Below are 24,289 nucleotides of genomic sequence, written 5' to 3'. Positions count from 1 at the left end.
TTACATTTCCTTGAATCTCCTGAGGCGCCCAGCTGTGCTTTCGCCAACCTCTTCTCAAATTAACTGTGTTCTCACTGTGAAAGAAGACAGAATAGCCTATTCCTTTTCTGTTCTTCCCTTGAATGGAGATCATCCTCTAGAAGATACTGATCTGATAATTGTATTAGCAACTCCTGTCTTGTTTCACAAACGCTCATATTTTAATATAGCATTCTAATAAGAGGAAGTCCTACGTCCGAAATTGTCAATTTTTATATTTCTCTAGCCTCATTTCTGACTGGCACTCTTCAGCTGTTCCTAGCTCACTTTAAACTCTGTTTAAAGTTTACTAAATACTGGAATGATAGATGGATTAATGCATATCCAAAACATATTATATTTAAATATGAAATGAGGGAACACAGGGGAAGTATTTATATGTCTGGCGTCAGCAAGGGGATGTCTAGAAAACATTAACCAAGACCCGAAATTTGTTGATCTAACACAACAAAACACAGTGAACAGATGATTTGGGAAGAGCTGCATAAAGCTAAACCCTTTGGTATGTTGCCTAATAACCATATGAATGACAAAAAACAAACAAACCAACCAAGAGCACACAGGAATCTGAGATGCTAAAATAGAGATGTCATTTAAAGTGTGAGAACATTTTTCAGACAGCTTGTGGTGACCCATTTGAAATACTGTGTGCATTTCAGGTTACTGTGTCATGACAAGATTTGATAAGGAAGAGGGCTAACAAAATAATAGTCACTCAAGGGGCCAGCATCAACTCCTAGCAGAATTAAACTAAGATTTAATTTGTCCCCAGAATTTTAATTATTAAAAAAGTAACAAAATTAAACCAGCTGTTTCTTGGAGAGAAGGAAATAAAAAGAGGATCTCCATGAGGCATAATAATAAGCTGAGTGAAAAAGCCCAGATAAACAAAATATAGCTATTTAAGCAAGTACACAAACAGCAGGATTGAGGCTCCTTTCTATGTACCCTTATGATTTCCATCATCATAGTATCTGAATACTTCATAAATGATAACGAATTTATTTTGCAAAATCCCTGTGCAGGGTAAGCATGAGGGGAAGTGTCATTTCTTCCTTACAGGAACTACGAGGGAGAAGTGGTGTTTCTTCCTTCTTTTTAATTACATCTGAGGAGCGGACGTGCAGAGAGAATTAATATTTGATCCAGAGTCCCTGGAAAGACTCCCATTAAGATAAGTGGACCATCTGGGGTTACATAGGATGTCTGTGTCAGAGCTGGGAATTTATTCCATACAGCCATACATGATTTTGTTTTGATAGTGTATAGACTAGCACAGCTTACTCTCTGTTACTATTCATACAGCCTGAGTTTGTATTGTACCTTGAGCAAAAGACCTACTACCTCTCTTCTCTTTTTACATTTTTCATGTACTATTTCCTTTGTCCTTCAGCAATCACAACCCAGTCATGGCATGGTAACTACTACAGCAGCTCTGCACTAGCCAACTATTCCCCTTATGGTATGTCTACATTACAGACTTATTGAGGAAAAGCTATTCCAAAATAACACATCCATGCTACAGAGAAGCCCTGGAATAAGCAAAACTCATTCCAAAATAGTGTGTCCACATACAGTAGAGCCTGTTTCAAATCAGAGCCCCTCGAAGTACTCTTGGGGGGGCACAAGGGCAGGTACTTCCCATGGTGGCTTGGTCAGAGAAGCTGCTCTGAACAACCATCTCACAAGTCACTCCCACTACTACCTCCCACTCCTGGGACGTAATGGGGACACACTGGGTATATGCAGTCTTGTGCTCTGGTTGCCCTGGTGGATGCCACAGCACTCCCAACGTGGAGCTGAAACAGCTACAAACCACTGCTGGCCTCACGGGCTTCATACTGCATCTCATGGCACACTTCCTCCAAGCTGCCCGCATGTTGCTCCAGTGGGACAATGATGAGGACCAGTCAGACCTTTTTGCCCAGGTCCCGGTGATCCTGCTGCTGTGTGATACCCTCAGTCCCCTGCACACCATGCAGCACTGCTTCTGGCAGCATGACACCAGCTCCTACTGGTGGAACCATGTCATCCTGCAGGGATGGGATGATCAGCAGTGGCTGTGGAACTTCCACTTGGTAAAGACTACCTTCCAGGAGCTCTGTGAGTGGGTTGCCCCTGCCCTCAGGTGACAGGACACCCACAGGAGACTGCCATTCCCAGGCAAAAGTGTGTCATTACCGACCTGTGGAAACTCATTAGGTCATACAGCTACTGCTGTCAGGAACCAGTTTGGCATGGGGAAGTCCACCCTCAGGATTGCACTCCTCCAGGTCATCCACACCATCAATCCAGTGCTGCTGCACATGGTCATCACTCTGGGAAATAAGGATACCATTATGGATGGCTTTGCCACCATGGGCTTCCCCAGCTGTGGACTACATTATTTTGAAATAACTTCCAGTTATTCTGGGGAAAAAAAAAAAAAACCTCTCTAGTGTAGACCAGGCCTTAGAGAATTCTCAAATGGTCAATTTAAGGTGCTTTCCATCATTAAGTTGGTGTGACATACCCTTAATGGATCTGAGGATCTGGTCCTGTATCTAGAAATTTCCATTGGGTTTAAGATTTTTTTTGTGTTTTTTTTTTTTAAAACTACTAAACCCAGTTAATATTATTTTGAGCACAATCTTGATTCTACATTATTCATTCTTAATGAAGCTTTTTGCCTGGGCCTCTGTGTTAATTCTGAACATTCATTCAGTCCTTATGCCTCTGTCTCACATTTTCTGACTCTAGTGGAAAAGAAGGGGGAAAAGGTGTGTACTAGGCAGTTGCTTATGTAACTGCGTCATACCAACGTGGCACCTCGTCCTGGTCATTCAGGAATTAGCTCCATCCAGCCTTTGGAGCGCCTTCCTCTGGCCAGTGTCTCACCCACTGTTACTGTTTGTTCTCCAGCAACTGTAGCAGACCCATGTCCCTCCCATACAAGGGCACCCTTCCCTCAGGTACTACCCCCTGGCAATGCCCCACACTCTGGGGTCCTCCCCTCCAAGGGAACCCCAACCCACCTATACCCAGTTTCCCTCAGTGACCCACTACCAGTCATCATCTAGCCCTTACTTCAGGGGCAAACTGCTGTCTGAAATGACCACTCATCCATCACTGGCAAGGGAATATAGACCTGCTGCCTTGCAGCCCTAATACCTTCAAGCCTTGTCTCAGGCCCTGCAGCCTGAGAGTGGGGTCAGGCCAGAGTTCCCCAGCTCTGCCTGCCTTTACCCAGCGCTACTCTGTCTCAGGAAGCCTCTGTAGCTTCCCTGGTAGCCAGGTCTCTCCAGCTCCACAACTGGAGCAAAAGTGCGCTGATTTCTTCTCCTCTCCCAGAACAAACTATTTATACAGCCCTTGCTGGGCCCTAGTTGGTAGCTAATTATTTCAGCTACTAGCTCCATAGTCTTAGCACTTTCCTAGGGCTGGGCTTAACCCTTGTACAACCTGGAGCAGGCTGACCACCTTGCTACACTGTAAAAAAAATAGAATGAAACAAAAGCTCAGAATACCACGCTGGATCTCGGCTTGATTACTGCCTATACAAATAACATTCAGTATACAGTCCAGTAAGCAGCCAAAACATGAAGCTTTGGCACCTCAGTATCCAGGCTTTTATGGCTACGTCTACACGTGAAGCCTACATCGAAATAGCTTATTTCGATGTAGCAAATAACGTCTACACGTCCTCCAGGGCTGGCAACGTCGATGTTCAACTTCGACGTTGCGCGGCACCACATCGAAATAGGCGCTGCGAGGGAACGTCTACATGCCAAAGTAGCACACATCGAAATAAGGATGCCAGGCACAGCTGCGGACAGGGTCACAGGGCGGACTCAACAGCAAGCCGCTCCCTTAAAGGGCCCCTCCCAGACACAGTTGCACTAAACAACACAAAATACACAGAGCTGACAACTGGTTGCAGACCCTGTGCCTGCAGCATGGATCCCCAGCTGCCGCAGCAGCAGCCAGAAGCCCTGGGCTAAGGGCTGCTGCCCACGGTGACCATAGAGCCCCGCAGGGGCTCGAGAGAGAGCGTCTCTCAACCCCTCAGCTGATGGTCGCCACGGCGGACCCCGCTATTTCGAAGTTGCAGGACGCGCAACGACTACACGGTCCCTACTTCGACGTTGAATGTCGAAGTAGGGCGCTATTCCTATCCCCTCATGGGGTTAGCGACTTCGACGTCTCGCCGCCTAATGTCGAAGTTAACTTCGAAATAGTGCCCAGCACGTGTAGCCGTGCCGGGCGCTATTTCGAAGTTAGTGCCGCTACTTCGAAGTAGCGTGCACGTGTAGACACGGCTTATGAGAGCTGATTAGATTTATTGATACGATTAAGAATTATATTTACTAGGTTGATTGTGGGCCAGCAACAAATGCACAAAGTCAGTCATATGGCTAATGGGTGCTCTGTGATGGAGGCAGCATAGATTCATTTCAAACATATTAACATTTTGCAACTATAACTGTAAAGCAGTAATAAAACTCCCAACTCATGTATTACTGTGGAAGGCAAAGTAATACAAGCAAGGAGCCAATTCACATACCTTGGCAGTAATATGCAAGCCACTGGGGATAGCCAGAAGGCAATAATATCACAAATTGGCAAGGCAACAGCTGCATTCACCAGCTTAAACAACATGATCATTAAAAGACCAAGCTATGATTCATCTCAAATGTTATTTCTACCTTAACATGTAGATGTGAAAGCTGTAAATCCTGCAAAAAAATGGCATCTAAATCCTTTCAAAAGCAAATACCTAAGGAAAATGCTGGGTGTTCAATAGAAAAACGTATTGTATAACTAATACTGAGATTTGTCAGAATGTTCAATAGCACTTTATCTCCAAAATTATACAGAAAAGAAAATGAAAATCTTTAGGACATGTTTTAAAAATGAAGCCCCAGAGTGTCTGCTTTGGCAGAATGCATGCACTGAATAGCTGCAGGAACACACACTAAAAGGCAACTGATAGACTTCCTCTGTCAAACAGTGCCTAAAGACAATAACAGAGAGGTAGATGTGGTAGTCTGTATTCTAACAAAACAGAATAAAACAGCAGTAATGTAGCGCTTTAAAGACTAACAAAATGATTTATTCGGTGATGAGCTTTCGTGGGACCTACCTGATCTGATGAAATGGGTCTGTCCCACGAAATCTCATCACCGAATAAATCATCTTGTTAGTCTTTGAAGTGTCTAAAGACAGAAGACTTATGGGACTTAACAGCACAGAGGATGGGCAAAACACGGCTGAGAATAGGCAGGGAAGGTGGAGCTTCATTGGTACCCAAAGGAACTCGATGGGCATGAGAAGGATTCAGTTAATTTTGGAAGAACAGAGCTGGATCCAGTTGTGGCATCTAGCTCCATCTGCTGTAGCTTCTGTGCAGTTAATTTATCTTCACAGCTGCTAGGGACATACATACTGATCTCAACAAAAATTACTGACCTTAATCATCATCCTCAGAAATATTTTTGGATGATTACCCGTGCAGTTTTGCTTTGGGTCATGTTACTATAGATAATTTTTGGATTTTGGTATTTATAAAAAGACCAGTACTTCATTACACATGGAATTGTTTGATATTGTGCCATGGCAGTTCAGTAATATTGAAAATGGGAAACGATCGCTGGAACTGTTCTTCTAAATATTTTAAAAGGAGATGGGATTTTTCCTCATAGCCTGTTTATTCACAGAGACAAAATTAAAGTAATCCTGTCATGAATCCTGCATATACCTTGTTGTCAGGATTGTAAGGATCATTTCAATAATATGTTGTGAATTGAACAGGTGAGATGTTTCTGTGTTTTCTTCACTTTTTCCTATTCCAGACAACACAAATTAAAAAGACAGAATTCTGTTATTATAGGATGCTGTTGTAACTACAGATGTACAAGTTAAAGCTCTCTCGTCCAGCACCCTCAGGACCTGACTGGTCCCGGATCAGAAAATTTGCCAGACGATGGGAGGTCAATATTTTCTAGCACATTACCAACACATCCACTGCTTACTGGATTCTTAGAAGACATTTGGGGTAAATTATAACTAAATAATAGCATAGAACACTGAGATCCAGGACTGGTGGCTGCAAAAAAACTTTGAGAAACTTGGCCATACCCATGATAAATGGTCATCCGGCTAAGTGAAATCATGCCTGATTACGGAATTTGGAGGATGAGAGTGTTCCAGATTAGAGAGGTTCAACCTGTACTACTTCAGTGCTAGATTCTGCCCAGGGCTAACAGTGCCTTGTAGGGAGCGGGGTGTAAGGACATACCTCTTGTGTGTTCTGTCTGAATCGTGTCTCCGGCACTTACGGGAATGCAAGGCCTGTATCCCAAGTACTCCCTGTGAAAAGTGACTGGACAAGGAGTAGCTGGAGAACATAAGAACAGCCATACTGGGCTTGACAAAAGGTCAATCTAGTCCAGTGTCCAATGCAAGATGCCCCAGAGGCAGTGAAGACAACAGGTAATCATCAACTGATCCCTCTCCTGTCATCCATTTCCAGCATCTGCTTTGTTCTTAACTATCTTGAGCAGTTTGGCATCATCTGCAAATTTTGCCACCTCAGTTTACCCCTTTCTCCAGGTCATTTAGAAATAAGTTAAATAGGATTGGTCCCAGTATGTACCACTCTCCATTCTGGAAACTTACCTTTTATTTCTACCCTTTGTTTCCTGTCTTTTAACCAGTTTTCAGTCCATGAGAGGACTTTCCCTCTTATCCCATGACAACTTAAGAGCCTTTGGGGGGCGCTTTGTCAAAGGCTTTCTGGAAACCTAAATACACTTTATCCACATGCTTATTGACCCCATCATCAAAGAACTCTAGTAGACTATTAAGACATGACTTCCCTTTGCAGAAACCATGTTGATTTTCCCCCAACAAATTATGTTTATCTATGTGTCTGACAATTCTAATCTTTACTGTAGTTTCAACTAATTAGCTTGGTACTGATGTTTTATTTACCAGTCCGTAATTGCCAGGATCACAGGCCTTTATTCACAAAAGCTTATGCTCCAAAATATCTGATAGTCTATAGGGTGCCACAGGACTTCCTGTTGTTTTTTAATATTGGCATCACATTAGCTATCTTCCAGTCATTAGTTACAAAGGCTGGTTATAGGATAAGTGCAAACCACAGTTAATAGTTCTGCTGTTTCACATTTGAGTTCTTTCAGAACTCTTAGGTGAATGCCATCTGGTCCTGGTGATTGTTACTATTAAGTTGACCAATTTGTTCCAAAACCTTCTCTGATGACTCCTCAGTCTGGGACAATTCCTCAGATTTGTCACTTAAAAAGAATGGCTCAGGTTTGCGAATTTCCCCGACTTCTTAAAACATGAAGACCAGAGCCAAGTCTTTGCCCTTGCTTTGCCTCTCAGTAGCCATTGAAGCTGCCATAAGCAAGCACAGATGTATATTGTACCCAAGAAAGGGTCACATATTTCTTCCCAACTAGTGCAATTGGAATTCCAGGGAGGAGTTGAGACTATTGAGGCACATTGCCTCCTGATGTTCTAACTGGGGTTGTGTAGCTTCACGCTGGCCCTTGCTACATAGTCTCTGTAGTGTTTCTGGTGGATGTAAACAACAGATGCAACGTTAAGGGTAGATTCTATCTCTATTACATTTAGCATCATCATACTCGGGGTCAGCTATCCCACTGATTTTAGTGGTATTACTTAGAGAGTCAGGATACTACTCATCGTAATAAGCAAGACTGAATTTAGCCTTTGGTGTTTCTGGTTCAGGAAAACATATTGGCAGGAGTAGGACAGGCAAATCACTCCACTGCTGCTGAGATGCTTGGAAGAGAAGAGAACCTCAATGAAGGAGCAAGAATGAAGAGAAACCAAAAAGAGAAGAAAAAGCAGTCAAGTAGCACTTTAAAGACTAGCAAAATAGTTTATTAGGTGAGCTAAGGTCTGTCCCACGAAATAAAAACTATTTTGCTAGTCTTTAAAGTGCTACTTGACTGCTTTTTGTTTTGATAGTGTATAGACTAGCACAGCTTCCTCTCTGTTACTATTCAAAAAGAAAAGTCAGGAGAGGCAGGAAAGGGGAGTGAAGGATACCTAAAACTATTTTAAATTTCTTTAAAGTTGACTTTTTCTGAACAGTTTTCACCCTACTTTGCATGCACATTGGTTATTCATCAAAACACACAAGTCCATTTCTTTCCTGAATTCATTCTATATTTTTATGAACAAACAACAAAGTGAGATTTCATGCTATTTTTCCCCTGCAGGACTTCTTGTTTCATTCTCCTCACACTCCTTTCTATTGTGATAGAGCCTCATTCCTGGGTTCATATTCCAAGGCAGAAGCTTTCCAAGCTCCAAGTTCTAAATTGGTGATTCCAGCAGTAGACATCTCTGTGTGCCTGCTAATGCTCCTTTCCAACTATGGGACAGTTTGTGCAGTGAAGATGCTTTCCAGAACCACTGAGAGAGGATTCTAGCTATATAGCTACCTTTCACTGTCCCAACATTTCCTCACCTATCTTATGTCTTTTCTACACAATATCCTATCTCAACCACTGATGTTTTGCCTCTGAAGCTTTGCTTTTATTTTTATGAAATTGTTTTCATATGGCTCTATTGTCAATCATCAGAGACTGCATCAGTCAACACATCAATCTTAACAATTTTCAGATGTCGTAGGACTTTGTTTCTTCTTCGCTGTCTGCCTTTGTTCTGAGAGAAGTGGTATGGTTGGAAGTATATGCACCTTCTGTTCCTGAACACATTGTCCTGGTGGTACTCAACACTTACTGGTCTTTGAGAACTTCACTTAAAGCACCGAGTATGGTATGCTTCAGGAGCAGACCTCTTCCCCTTCAGTAAACAGTCAGCTCTGCCTTAACCGTCTGTATATAGTTAATCAAAGTCTCTGGCTAGTCCTGCTTTGAGTAAATTATTCGTTAAACCTGCTCTTTAGTCCAAAAATACTGCTGGAAAAATGAATTGTTTTGCTGTCCTCACAGCTTGATCGTCACACATAGTTTGGAGTTCTGTAATCTTTTGTCTTTTAAATTAAGGTATTTTAAATAGTTTTCTGTTTTGTACCTGTGGGAAGATGCTTTCCTCCTAGCTGGAAAAAACAAACAAGCAAGCAAATAAACCCTGGTGCTTTGAGGAGAGAAAGTACCTGTTTTTTCCGCATTGGGGGCGTACATGCATCCGTACCATCGTGTGTTGAAACACAGACCCAAGAATAGTGATCTGTGACAGTGTATAACATCAGAGAGCTGCAATTACTGATAATTAATTTCCTGTTCCTGGTTTTGGAAACTGGATTTTTCCTTCAGGTTACACACATTGGCCCACCTAAACAATTTTCCAAGGGAAATGTTGTTCTCAAAGCACTTTAAGCACTCAAGCAACTTAACTTAAAATTTATGCATGCATTTTGCACAGTGGTCTGTTTGTATATGCTTCAAATGTGAATACATTTTTGTGTGCCAAAATTACAGATTTGTATGCCTTTGTCCACATAAAAATTAGCTGGTATTTATGATTTTGTGCATAGTTCTAGATTTGCACAAGAGTATTGATTTGTGCATCTAATTTTGACAATTTTGTTCCTATATTAAACAGATATGTAGAAGTAGCAGTGAATAATAATTATGATTGACTTATTTTTTAGGAACCAGTAAAAGAGGAGGTATCTGCTACTCAGGAAGAAGTTTTAAAGAAAGTGGATGAAGTGAATTTTGCAGATAGTTCCCCAAGAACAAAGGTGAGTTTAAATTGCTCACGAAGGACCTGTTTCAGCAAAGTATATAAGCACATGCATAATTTTAGCATCTTGCAGATCATGCTGGAAGTTACTCACCTATGTAAGTACCTTGCAGAATCAAGGCCTAAATTATTACTGTATATCATGAGACTACATCATTACTTTCAACCCCATTGAACCCTTTTCTCAAAAAACAGCACAAAACTCCTGCTTTTCCTCTGGCTGATAACCAGCCTAAACTTTGTGGGCCAAGTCCCCTTACTCTTGTAAATATGAAGTCATCAGAAAGTTTGCCTATGGAAGGATGGCAGGATCAGGTCCTAATTCCGTATCACAGTTGGGCCGTGTCTACACTGACAAAAAACTTTGAAGATTACAAATGAGGTGCTGAAACGCATATTCAGCGCCTCATTAGCATGCCGCCAGCTGTGGCTCTTCAAAATTGCTGCATTTTGCTCCTGCACGGCCCATCCAGATGGGCCTCCTTTTCGAAAGGACCCCGGCTACTTCAATTGGTTCTAAGAGAGACAACCCACAGACAACCTCTCAACAGACAACCTACAGACAACCTCTCCTACAGTCAACCTCCCAACCTTATGAGGATTCTCACTAACAGCCACAGTCTATCCCGCAGGAACACCAGTCCTGGAACTCTTCCTTGCAACACAGCCTGCTGCCAGCTTTGTCCACATATCTATTCTGGAGATACCATCACTGGACCTAACCAGGTTATTCACAGAATCATGGGCACATTCTCATGTTTCTCAACTAACATCATATATGTCACCATGTGCCAACAACGCCCAGATGCTTTGTATATTGGACAGACTTCAAACTCTCTTAGACAAAGAGTTAATGGGCACAAAACAGACATAAAAACACTCCTGATCCACAAATCGGTCAGCCAACATTTTAACGGAGTGGGTCATTCTGTTAATGACTTAAAAGTCTGCATTTTACTGAAGAGAAATTTTCACAACAGTCTTGAAAGAGGCTGCTGAACTCTCTTTTATATTCAAATTCAACACATTAACACATGGTTTGTACTGGGATGCAAATTTTCTGGTCATTATAGGGGCTCTTTTGCATACTTGGCTTAATCTAATTCTTGACTTCCCCCAGCCCGTCTACTCTCTGATTTGCTCACCTTGATAATTTTTTTTTTCTGATTTGTCAACCTTGATTACAAATTTTGGTTCTCTGTGCCTTACATATTGAGTCTGTTCTGGTATGGCTACGGTCTGAAGAAGTGGGTCTGTCCCACAAAAGCTCACCTAATAAATTATTTTGTTAGTCTTTAAAGTGCTACTTTACTGCTTTTTTGTTTTTTTATATATATTTATTGATTTTAGAGCATCTGCCACCTTAGCACATATTTAGATCTATAGGACTAGCTGGTATATATTGGTGTTACTCCAGTGGCGTCAATAGAGCCATCCCAACCTTTACTTGGCGTGACCTAACTGCATCATTTTTAAATATTGAATGTCTTGGAGACATTTTTCTCAAATGTGTCTTTCTATTAAGCACAAAACAATTACTGTAGCAAGTCTGCAGCTGTAATTCATCTAAAATCACCCGAGCATATGTTCTAGTTGATGTGTAATATAACAATGCAGAACAGCATTAGTCTGTGGCTATCTATAATGAAGTGATTCCTACAGCATAAATTTAAAGAAAAACCTTGATAGTTACCATATTGGATACTCTAAGGTACATTTCCCTCTCATAGTTGTATTTAATAATTTGTCTGGGTTGCTTTTGACAGTCTAGCAATAAGATTTTTATTTTTATTTTTATTTTTATTTTTATTGTTTGCAGTGTATTCTCACTTTTCATTATTTTAAATCTGCTAGATCTCCTTTCTATTTAGCACAAAACTGAATTTTGGAAGATTGGTTGATCCTGATTTTTTTTACTGTACAAATATGTAAGCACATTACAGAGTAAACAAAAGGTAAATATTCTGCATTCAAAGTACATGAAAGTTGTGACTACTGATGTTAGTCATGTTTAAAAGAACTTAGGAACTATTATGCAACTGTAACTTTAGCTACATCTGCTGCCTCCACTTTAATGAACTATTTTCATTAACACACTGTTTCTTTTCCTTACAATTATTTTCAGGTCAGTACACTAGAACCTTTGAAGAAGGTTCTACCATTTAAACAAATAGAAAAGGATCTGAAGTCCCTTAGTGAAGATCTTACTCACACAAGGTATGAATCTAGAGTACATAGAAATTTACTATCTTATGCCATGGGTAGAAAAGATTCCTTAGGCTACAATAGCAGCAATGTGATTATGGGCAAAAATTGAGTTTTACACTATCTCTTTCAAAATGTCATCTCTACATGAAGAAATAGTAATAGTTTGGGTAGGTCTGTGCTACAGACCCTTTACAAAGTACCATTACAACATTATTATGGTATCACCTATTAAGATGTTTGGCACCAGCTTCTCAGCCTTTGCCAAATCAATATTGTGGTGAGATTGGTAAACAAAGCAGTCAAAAAAGTGAGCAAAGTGTTAGAGTATGTAAAGAATGGAACAGAAAATAATAGTGTAAACATTGTAATACCACTGTAGAAATGGATGTATGCACTTATTTGGAATACTGTGTTTAGTTCTGCTCTCAAAACAGACATGGAAGAAAGAGAAATGTGTATGCAGCCCTGACAGAGTCCTCCCAAATGGACAGTCACAAGGCTGTTACCGCCAACTTCAACTTCTGTATTCCCATATGCTTTCAAGCCAGTGGGGTCTAGGCAGCAGCCAGTCACTGTTTGTACCTCTCAGCCTCTACAGTGCAAACTACCTCTCTGGCACTTTCCATGGGACATGAGACCGTGAGTCCAGAGTCAGGGGTGAAGATCAACACCTTACGTCAACACTTTATATTTTGTAATTAGTACCTCCACATGATAAATAGGAATGGGACTTTCAGTGAGCCTTATGCTCTGAAATCTCTCAGGTGCCTTTGAAATCTCTCCTCTCTTAGTTTTAATATGCAGAATTAGAGATTTAAAGCCTACTTTAAGTATGAAACTCAATGTAACCTTAACTATTGAGCAGTGAAGGCTCCAGATCAGTGTGACAGGGGACACTATCCTCTCATGAGTTCCTCCTGTCAGTTGGGAATGAACCTGCACACATACTCAGCATCCCTTGCTGGCTGTTAAGGTTGTCAGATGGGTCTTCAGTGGCTCAGCCCTCCGGCCACATCACTGCCAATGTGTGAACAAACAAACCCCTTCGAGAGTAAAAGGACAACAGGGTCTGTTCCTCCACCCATATTAAAATCTTTAGCTCTGTCTCTGTACTTAGTCCTCAGCTTCTTCTGGGATTGCTCTAAGTCTGTGCTGGCACTGTTATAGAGTAGTGCCCCAAAACTTTCTGCCTGGAGATTCTTCACTGTTAGCTGTTCTGTGGTGTTCCAGCTCTGCAGCCAAGTCTCCTCTTAACTTCAGTTTCCTTCCAGAGGCACCAGGGAAAGGTAACAAAGTTCAACAAACAGTTGATCCTCTTCAGGGACTTTACCACTGTCCATGTGCCTGTTTAATGGCCTAATCAGTTTCTTAGGCTTCTAAAACAAACTTGTTCCTTCTTGGAGCTTTGATCACTGCTGGGGAAGTGGTTGGGCACCTTCACTTACCCACTGCTGTTGATCCCAATTCAGGGATCCTACAAATAGCAATCAGGTCTTACTTGAATAATTAACCTTCTGATTCTCCCTTGAGTTCCAGCAGAAGCATCCTTCTTTACTCCTCTGGTTCCAGTCAGGAGCTGACCAGTTTAGCCCATGCAGGTCCTTTTATCAGAGCCTGGTGTGTTATGATTAGCTGCTTCCCTGCAGCCTTTCTAGGCAAGCTTGGAGGACCCACCTTCACTGCTCCTTTTCTAGAGCAAGGTATGGTAGGAATGCAAGGCCTCCCTCAGGAGACCTCAAATGGCCTTACCACAGTCAAATTCTCATGTAAATTAAGGTTCCATTATACTTCTCTGTCAGTGTAATAATACTTTAAAATAATGCTTTAAAAAGTCTAAGGTGGAAGTAAAATTACATTTGCTTTCACTTTAAGAGTCCTTTACACTTCGAAAGTGGTCACTCAGTCATAGAGTTTAAGGCCAGAAGGGACCACTAGTTCATCTGATCTTTGTGTCACAGACCATCAGCAACACCCACAACAGCACACTAAACCCAACAACCAAATTAAACCAAGGTATCGGAGCCTTGGTGTGAAAGAACCTTATTGTAAATGAGTAACTGGACCCCTGACTCGTTCATCAGTTTTACATTTGTGGCACCCTTTGTCTACAATGATACTAAACTGGCACAATACTGGTGCAGTGTAAATGAGAAAGTCAGGCCCAAAGCGACTCCTAATTTCTTATGATTGGGTACCCTAATCCCTGTTTTCATGATCAATTTAGTGAAGTGTTAAAAAGAATAACACCTAACTAAATCTTTGATCTGCTTTTCTGCCAGATGTTCCTTTGCACTGAACTGTTTAGAGACCATTCACCGTATTTGCTCAGTAATAGCTTAACTTGATATTAAATTGAATTCACATGTGCCTTGCACTGCGTAACTCTATAGTCTTCTGAGATATTTCCTTGGAACCTTCTAGCATTCTCTGTGTGTCAAACTAAGAAAAAAGCAAACATTTTTCACAAATAAAGCAACAAGCACTTGCAAACAAAAAACATTTTTTTAACTTCTGGCTTGGTTTAGTTTACAGCCTGCTGCAAATAAATGCTGGCAAATTACCACTGTCAACCCCAGTGGGATACAGACTGCTACAAGAGCTGTAGACTTTGAAAACCATTCTCTAGTCTAAACAACAATACAGTAGTTGAATTAAAGCAAGCAGCAATATGGAAGGTGGACACCAGTACAAAAAGCAAGTAATTTCTTAGGTTAAACTTATACAAATGCGTGCTCTCTGAATGGCTGAAATATTTATCAGCATAATATATGTTAAAAGCAAAAAATTATAGTCTTGCAAGTTTGGACTGAATTAATCCTGAAATTGTAATTGCACAAAAGTCAGGATATTTAGAGATGTTTCCCACAGAAAGTTTTACTCTCCCCTTTGCACATACATGTTACAATATAATTAGAATGCTAAAGTACACAAAATCATGATTTACATAATTCTAAACTTTAAGGCAGAATTCCATACTAGTTATGGTAGGTAACAGCAGACTTCTATTTTTGCCAGTCATCCTTCTTACTTTCTACCTCCCTTCTCTGAACTTCTTCCCTGATTATTTTGCTTATTCAAATCCTGATGAAATTTTATCTCCTAAACTAGGTAATAAAATACATGATAAATATTTCATAAAACAAAACAATTACTATGTTATTTAGGCTGTCTTTTCTACTTTACGATAAATCATGACTTACTTTTTCCATAAATGCATTGTTAGCAACTATTCAAGAGAACTGCAGTAGATTGGTTGTCTTTTTGAATTGTTCATTGATAATCTTCAGTGGCATTGTCACTTTGAAGTCAAATTAAATGTCTTTTGATGATAACACCGTTCTAGCCGGTATTGCTTCTTGAAGTTGTAATGTAGCTCCATGCAGGTCATTTCATGTTGTTCTGTATAGCTTATCTTTGGACATGTCTGGAGCACAAAATCCACCATAACAATTGGTACTAAAGAAATTATTATTAATCTCTGCAGAGCCTAAGACTGGTGGGCATGAAGAGTGAAGTCCGCTCATTTCCTTAGGGGTGATACAATTAAAATTGGGATGACACATATTGTATGGGCTGTGCTGGAGGTGCATAATCCCTTTATGTATGGCTAGGATTGGAGTTTCATTGACGAGGGCTGGCATTTTTACATTTTTCACAAACTGTAACTTCACTTAAAATGAACCTGTGGTAGAACTGGAAAAACAGTTCTCTGAATGATTCAGACAAAATCTGTACCACATAAATTCCAAAGTGTTAATGGAGCTTACATACCTATGCACTTGAGAAGTTAAGGACTTGGGGCTACTGTGTGTACAGAGCAGCAGGAACTCCCCTAGCTGAATCTGATTACAGCTGTTATAACAGTTGTTTTCTTAACAGAGAGGGAGGCCTGTGGGAAGAAAAATATTCAGCTGGGGAAGCCTTGGAAAGGAGTCTCTGACCCAAGAAAGCAGATGATCTACCACCATAGGCTTGGTTGAAGCAAGTTGACCCTGTGATTGTATTACTATTTAATGTTCTGTGAAGTTTGATTTTGGCCAGATTGGTCCAAGACATTATAGACATAAGGTGAGTGAAGTAACATCTTTTTTTATTTTTCTGGACCAACATCTTTTGGTAAGAGAGACTAGCATTCTGAGAAGAAGAGCTCTGTGTAAGCTTGTCTCTCTCACAAACAGAAGATGGTCCAATTAAATGTATTACCTCACTCACTTTGTTTATTAAAATTGAGCTATCTTAAGTCTATTAAATATCTCCAGTGATAGACATTTCAAAACCCCCTTGGCAATTTATTCCAATGTTTAACCATCCTGACAGGAAGTTTTTCCTAATGTCTAACTTAAACCCCCTTTGCTGCAGTTTAAGCCCATTGCTCCTTGTCCTATCCTCAGAGGCCAAGGAGAATAATTTTTCTCCGTCCTCCTTGTAACTGTCTTTTAGGTACTTGAAAACTGCCATCATGCCCCCTCTTAGTCTTCTCGTCTCTAAACTAAACAAGCCCAGTTCTTTCAGTCTTCCCTCATAGCTCATGTTCTGTAGTCCTTTAATCATTCTTGTTGCTCTTCTCTGGATCTTCTCCAGTTTCTCCACAGCTTCACCCCATTGACATATATTTAGCTTCAGGTCCACTATGACCCATAGATCCCTTTCTGCAGTACTCCTTCCTAGACAGTTGCTTCCCATTCTGTATGTGTGAAACTGATTCTTCGTCCCTAAGTGGAGTACTATGTATTTGTCCTTATTAAACTTCCTCCTGTTTACCTCAGACCATTTCTACAGGTTTGTCCAGGCTGTCCTAAATTATAACCCTGTCCTCCAAACAAGTTGATTTCCTCCCAGCTGGGTATCATTATTGATGATGGCATATTTTTCAAGACATTGCTGAATCATAGAATAGTCAGTCAAATCAATGTGCTGCTTGTTGATCTAGCCGTTAACCACACTTTAGATCAGTTCATGCACAGATTTCAGATTGGAGTAAGCCTGTTGTCCTGCAAACCTACTTTGAGGTATTTCAGGGGCAGTAAACAACCAAAAAAGCCAAACTTTAGTGCTTGTTTTTCACATCCACCACAAACCTCCGGATAAAAATGCAAATGTACATGATACGAAGATGGAAGTACTTAGTCAAGGCCATGCAGAGAAATTTTAAAAGTTTGTTTTCCAGACATTTTGTTTCTGCTGCAGAGCATGCTACCGTTATTATGACAACATGTGCACATGAATAATGTTACGTTATCTAATGGTAATGGCAAAAGGATATGAATCTGGAGGATGTTGATTCTAAGTATTAATTCTTTGTAGACCTTGTGCAAATCACTTGACCTTTTTGCACATCTAACAAGAAAGCTGTAAATTGGAACTGGAAACTAGATAATCCATCTAAACTCAGCTCTCCTGTACTAATACATCTTTTTAAATTGGCCTGGATGCCACAGCATGTACGATGATGTGCCTGTTGCAGCTGAAGGACAAGGATTTTTCCACCAGGATGGAGTTTCTCTACCACTTCCATTTAAATTCAGAAGGTTATTTCACTTTAAACCTTTTTCCATTAATATTTTATTGATAGTAGGAGCAATCCTTTAAAATCCTACATGGATGTATTTAATGCATTTAGTAATACTTAGTATTTTTGTAATTTTTGAACATACACAAACATTAACTAGTTAATCCTCACAACACCCATCCTGGCTAGGTAGGCAGGCCAGTATTTTTATCCCCATTGGTGACCTGGGAAAACTTAATCCAACAGGTGAAGTGAATTGCTGAGGCCAACAAAGAATCATTATTGGAGCCAAGACAGGAACTCGGGTGTCTGGGATTCTAAATCCCTTGCTCACTCGTCTACACTTCAGTGATTTCTCTGTCTGATCAGGTTGGTTCTTTTTAACTGTCTGCTGAATCAAGACTTAGTTAGATCCATCTTTGGAACTCTGTGTTGGAATGTTTTCAACAGAAGATTGAGTGCTTTTGTAGTCTTCTTTTAATTAAACACATCTCTGAGTTTCCTGCACTGTGTTATAACGAACAAAATACTGATTATATCAAATATTTAATTGTGGGCTTGTCTACAAAACATTTGGTTGGCAGCAAGCTAGGGTGCCACGGTCTAACTGTGTGCACCCTATTCAGGCACATAAAGAGTCTGCTAATGTGCTTTGATACACAAGTTGAACCTCTCTCATCTGGCACCCTCTGGACCTCACCAGTGCCACATGAGAATTTGCCAGACAACGAGAGGTCAATATTTTCTAGCACATTATGAACGCTTCCACTGCTTACTGGGCTCTTAGAAGACGTGGGGTAAATTAGAGCTAAATAGCAGCACAGAACACTGAAAGACAGGACTGGTGGCTGTAAAGAAACTTCTTGCGACCATGGGAAACATGATCACATCTATGAAAAGTGGTTGTCCAGCTAACTAAAATCATGCCAGATTCCAGAGTTTGCCAGACGAGAGAGTTCCAGATTAGAGAGGTTCAACTGGTAGTGTTGTTTCACATATTTAATTCACAGTTCTGTGCAAAAATGGCTTTATACAATTCCAAATAATTCAGTGTGAGATAATTCAGTCCACCAGAACTTCATAAATTGAAATTAGGGCAGGACAGTGGGGATAGATAAGGTTAAATCAAGCAAAATAAAAAACTGAAGAATTTCACACACGCTAACTTTTTTTAAGAGAAATTCAGTTTTAAACTAAATCCAGTCAGAACTGTTCCAAACACTGTGAGAAACCTCAATAGCCATGGTCATATATAGGAATGTCACTTAAAATCCACATTTTCTGGAAATTACAGTAGTCCCAACGCATGCACAATCAGTGTTGTCGGTTTGGGTTGTTTTTTTGTTTGTTTGTTTGCTTTCCCCCCGCCAATCTCCATTATTCAACACAGCCCAACCTTTATTGTTCCCACTGGAGTTCCTGGAAAAACATCTTTATACCCAGCAGGTTCCAAAGGCAACAAAAACTTGGGAGAACTCAGATTTCATAGTTTAACAAGTGACTTTTAATACATGTGATATAACAGTCATGAAAAATGTTACCTGTTTGAGAAATGACTGAGAAATGGAATTTTATAAATAGCCCTTCTTTCTCTAAGGCTTTCTAAAATCTACATTGGACAATCAATAACTACATCCATTTTCAGCTATTAGAGATTTTTTGTATAACAAGCATACCCTCTTTTATCAAGCCGTGATATTGTCAGCTAACTGAATGATTTTATGTTTTGCTTTCTCTTGTATAAATGTTGTAAGTGTTGAAATATCTTAATCCCTGTTATGTGCATTTTAGTACAAAAATATGCCAACAATTATATAGTCCTTCCCACTTGTCTTGATAATTTACATGGTGTTATTTTCTATAAATCCACTGTGTAAAGAAACAATGATTACAAAAGAGATAAAGAAATGAAAATTATTCCCTTAAATAAATATTTGAGACAGGAAACTGCAGAATGGATTTAATACCCACTTTAGATAACGGCATTGCTATTTGGAGACAAAGTCGTGCTGAAATACTTGTGTATAGCAACTGCAGCACAGACAAAAGTTTCTAGATCAGAAATGAATAAGTAGGGAGGGAAATACAAGAAAAGAGCTCTGGGGAGCTAGTGTGTAGGTTATTACAATCGCTACCTTGCAACTTCCGTTAAAGCAGTTTGATAAGCAAAGTAGCAAGTGATTACATACGTAATATGTAAGTGGTTGAATACAAATGCTATTCAGTGCTTCGTGTCTGCTGTCTTTACTCCTCATGACAAAAGAGGAATATTTGGTCGTAGTCTTAATTAGGCATTAATTGATATATCTTGGAACATTTGAGGAGGGTCGTATCTTTAGTCTTGCAGCTTGTTTGCTTGAAGGACATAATGGAAGAAGCCAAGAGTAAGTTATCATTAATAGTGGTCATAGTGACATAGAACATTAGCATGAATTTTAAAACTCTCAGAAATATTTGCAAATCCATTTACTGGATTGTATTTAACTACATTCACCAAAGTTAAAGCATCAAAACATAGTCAAAATAAAGTTGAGCCCTGTAATTTTCACCTCAGATGTTCACTTACAGAAATACCCACTCTTCACACACAGAACTGTAGAATTTTTCTTTAAGTGACCAACATGGCACAAAGGAGGGCCATGATAGAGTTTGAAGAGAGGTTGCTCATACTGGCTACGTCTACACGTGCACCCAACTTCGAAATAGCTTATTTCGATGTTGCGACATCGAAATAGGCTATTTCGATGAATAACGTCTACACGTCCTCCAGGGCTGGCAACGTCGATGTTCAACTTCGACGTTGCTCAGCCCAACATCGAAATAGGCACAGCGAGGGAACGTCTACACGGCAAAGTAGCACACATCGAAATAAGGGAGTCAGGCACAGCTGCAGACAGGGTCACGGGGCGGACTCAACAGCAAGTCGCTCCCTTAAAGGGCCCCTCCCAGACACACTTTCATTAAACAGTGCAAGATACACAGAGCCAACAACTAGTTGCAGACCCTGTATATGCAGCACGGACCCCCAGCTGCAGGAGCAGCAGCCAGAAGCCCTGGGCTAAGGGCTGCTGCCCACGGTGACCACAGAGCCCCGCAAGGGCTGGAGAGAGAGTATCTCTCAACCCCCCAGCTGATGGCCGCCATGGAGGACCCCGCTATTTCGATGTTGCGGGACGCGGATCGTCTACACGTCCCTACTTCGATGTTGAACGTCGAAGTAGGGCGCTATTCCCATCCGCTCATGGGGTTAGCGACTTCGACGTCTCGCCGCCTAACGTCGATTTCAACTTCGAAATAGCGCCCAACACGTGTAGACGTGACGGGCGCTATTTCGAAGTTACTCCCGCTACTTCGAAGTAGCGTGCACGTGTAGACGCAGCCACTATGTATAAGCAAGAAATGTTAATCACTGATACTTCCCTTTACTCTATCACAGATGCACTTAAAGTACTATTAAGGCTCTCTGATGATTGCTGTAATCAGAATTTTCCAAATGATTGGTTATGCCAGGTCATTTTAAAGACAATTTGGTCAAATCTACAACATCATGTTTCGAAAAGCCACTTTTCAAAATGCAATGAGAAGCTTGCTTATTTCTATGAAGGAAGAACCAGGCAAACCAGCTGAGGAGTTTGAAGATGGTGGTCTCTTCTCTTTATTTTCAGATTCTCAATTTTTTTCTTTTATTGTGAATTGAACCTGAGTCCCCACGGGATAGCTCTGTCCAACTTGAATAAATATTTCCCAGTGTACCATTCAGTGGACAGAGCCCAATATGGCGATAGTGACAAAGTCACTGTCCTTGAATGTTCTAAGAGGTTTAGTATGTTGAGCAAAAAATTATGTTTTCATTTCTGCAGTAGAAAATCTTCTACACTATTTTTAATAAGACTAAACAAACTTAATCACTGACCCTTTGAAATGACATTCATCTCTGCGTGAGAGAGATTCCTTCTTCTTGCTTTGTTCTTACGGCATCCATAAATATGCTCCAAAAATAAGATACAAGTAATCCACTGTTGACTGAGAATGTATTGTTTGAGAATCAAAGATGTTGAGGTTTTTATAACAAGCAATTAATAATAGACAGATACTTGATTGTTTGTACATATTCTTGTATTTCTAGACTGTGCCTGTAAAACTTTAAAAGACAATCTCCCAACTCAGCCAGAAAGAGTGTGCAAGTTTACTAGAAACAAAGTCAGATGTTTACACAAAATATGTGGAAATGGGTGACTTTATTTAAATGGGCATCAATGAAAATATTTTCTTCAGACAACAGAGGATGTGGGAGGGCAGCAAGATTAGCAGTGATAGACACTGGAAACACAATCTGATGGACTGTGTCATGAAGCTATTTTGAAAAATTATGCAGTAGCTGATAAGGATGCAACAGGTATTTATTTGCCTCCACTATCAGCAAAGTTGTTCTGATTAGTGGCCTAACAAAAGTCTTGCCTGTTGTGAGGAAATGCAAAGTTAATTTGTGGAGGAAATGGAGTGGATATGCACTGAACTGTCAGCTTTCATGAAAGTAGAGCAATTTTTGGAAGGTACAAATGGTCTTCTCAGGTTAAGTTTAGACCTCAGGCTACATCTACACTACGAGATAAATTCAAATTTAAGGCAGTTAGCTCAATATTACCACGTGAGTGTCTTCACTTTAAATACCATTAGCTTGATTTAGGGAGCACTGATATTGAGATTACAATATCGTTGTTTCCTGATGGGTATAGTGCCAAGCTCAAATTCAAAAGTTCGATTAAAGGCCAGTGTGGAAGCGCCACCTCTTAAAATTGAATTAATGAGCTTCCAGAGGTGTCCCATACGTAACCCACAAGGCCCCACAGTGCTCTTCTCTGGCTGCTGCTCTCCAGGTATGCTGGAATTAGGTAACAGGAACACCATGAATTTCAAAGTGGGAGCAGCTGACTCAAGGCTGTGTGCCCATGTTTGTATGAGAGCCTGAAAAAATGTGTCTGTCTGTCTGTCTGTCTCTGTCTCTGTCTTTCTTTCTTTGCTATTGGCACTGTGAGCATATCTACCCATTACAAATATCCCCAGCAGGGAGTTCATGGTTCTGCCTGTACACTTATTGGTCTTTCTGTGCTGCCTGGCGCTAACCATGGCCCCATGCCAGCCGCTGCCTCACCAACCATGTGGCAACAAGGCTGTTGTGGGGGTCATGCTTGCATTGGATGCCGAGAAATTTCGTCTTAGTGATTTACATTTGTACATGAACTTCCCTCCTTCCCCCACAAGTGCTACACAGTCAGGGTCTTTCCCATGCTCAGCCACAGCACATGGGTAGCCCACGACCCAATAAAAGGACGTGCCTGTCATTTGGTGCTGACCATGCTGCCAGGCAGCACCATGTCCTGGCTTGGGCATGTTTGCAGCTCCAAGGGTGGGAAAGAATTTCAAGGATTTGCAGCTGCCAGTGGGCAGAAGTCTCCCACAGCAACTAATGTATTAGGGGACTTGCTGCTGCCAGAGGAAGTCTCCCCCGGCAGCTAAGATTGTTGGGAAGACCACTTCAATTGCCCCCCCACACACCCCTAGCAAGGGACCACTGGTGCTTGCAGCCGCTGGGGGAGGTGGCCCCTGCCACTAAGATAGTAGGGGAGACTACTTCCACTACTTCAACATTCCAACCGGCTCTGCAGCCACAGACCACAGCACCCCCTCCCCACACCAAAAACATTTTCGGGAGCTTGCTGTCCATTGCAGAGTGCTGCTGGTTTGATAGTTCTGTTATAAAATCTTGTTCCTAACATCTCCTGTCTTCATGCTTTGACCCCCCAAAGGGACAGCGGGGAGGGACAATTGAGATTCCTGTTTCCTTTATAAGTTCAGTGTATGGTATTTCACTGCCATCTCCCATGATGGTAATGTCTGTGTAGTAAAGAGGGAAGTCAATTTTTTTCCCTAGACTTTCCTATCGTCTTTCTTCTAACTTTTGAGAATACAATCTGGGTCCCTGTATTATTTTCAGGAATTGGATGTAATCATGGGACAGGGAACACTCAGTGGATGGCCAGTTGAGAATTCAGCTACAGAGGAAAGACATTTCTGTACACTTTTTTGGCATCTCTGTGGATGCCCTACTTTTCCTTCCTTACAGCGGGAAAAATGGATGTTTGGTTACAATGGGCGGGGAATGAGGAAAATGTAATGTGGGAGGATGATCTCAAAGATCAGCGAGCATACCCAGAATGCTATGGAGATGAGGGAACTATGGGATAGATTCCCACAATAAACTACAGCAACAGTCAATGTTTGCCAATTGAGTGTGGCAGCAATAAGTCAACTGTGTAAAGAGCACGTGGGGAGGTGAGGACGGTCAAATTCGAACTTATAAATTCCAGAATTACAAAATCGATATTAATAATTCAAATTTATCTCGTAGTGTAGATGCAGCCTGAGTTACTAGAGTTGTTGGGAAACTTTGCAGCAGAAGAAAAAACACTACTTGGGGCTGATGCCTTATTTGGAAGGAAGCTCCTTCCCGTCTGTGTTTTTAAAAAAAAAAAAAAAAGCCCTCTAAATTGACAGTAAGGTTGTGAGATAACTCTGAGTATCTAAAGAACTCTTATCTCCTTGGCAGTCTGGGTAAAAAGATTATGATGATGACTGCTACACAATGGAGCGTACCAATTGGTGCTCCTGGATGCTTTTCTTTTTTAAATGAGACAGAGGCATACCCTTTGTTAGTACAATTCATTTAAAATGCACTAGCTGGCCAAATTATAGCAGTATAGGTCTGTCTCCAGCTGATAAGGC

At 40.9% G+C, this 24,289-nt stretch overlaps 1 protein-coding gene across 3 annotated transcripts in view; it reads left to right on the top strand.

Annotated features, from left to right (window-relative positions):
* The window catches only part of CCDC60 (coiled-coil domain containing 60), a 123,404-nt gene that overhangs the window by 39,900 nt on the left and 59,215 nt on the right, over positions 1-24,289 (top strand). For all 3 annotated transcript variants that reach the window (XM_075012712.1, XM_075012711.1, XM_075012713.1), the window contains exons 2-3: positions 9,695-9,787; positions 11,915-12,006. In XM_075012712.1, the coding sequence (XP_074868813.1) occupies positions 9,695-9,787; positions 11,915-12,006 (185 nt within the window). The remainder of the gene's footprint in view (positions 1-9,694; positions 9,788-11,914; positions 12,007-24,289) is intronic.

This window comes from Carettochelys insculpta, chromosome 18, assembly GCF_033958435.1.
Source record: "Carettochelys insculpta isolate YL-2023 chromosome 18, ASM3395843v1, whole genome shotgun sequence".
In the NCBI taxonomy this organism is placed as follows: domain Eukaryota; kingdom Metazoa; phylum Chordata; order Testudines; family Carettochelyidae; genus Carettochelys; species Carettochelys insculpta.
The sequence above is the reverse complement of the archived record's forward strand: the minus strand, read 5'-3'. Positions and strand labels throughout refer to the sequence as shown.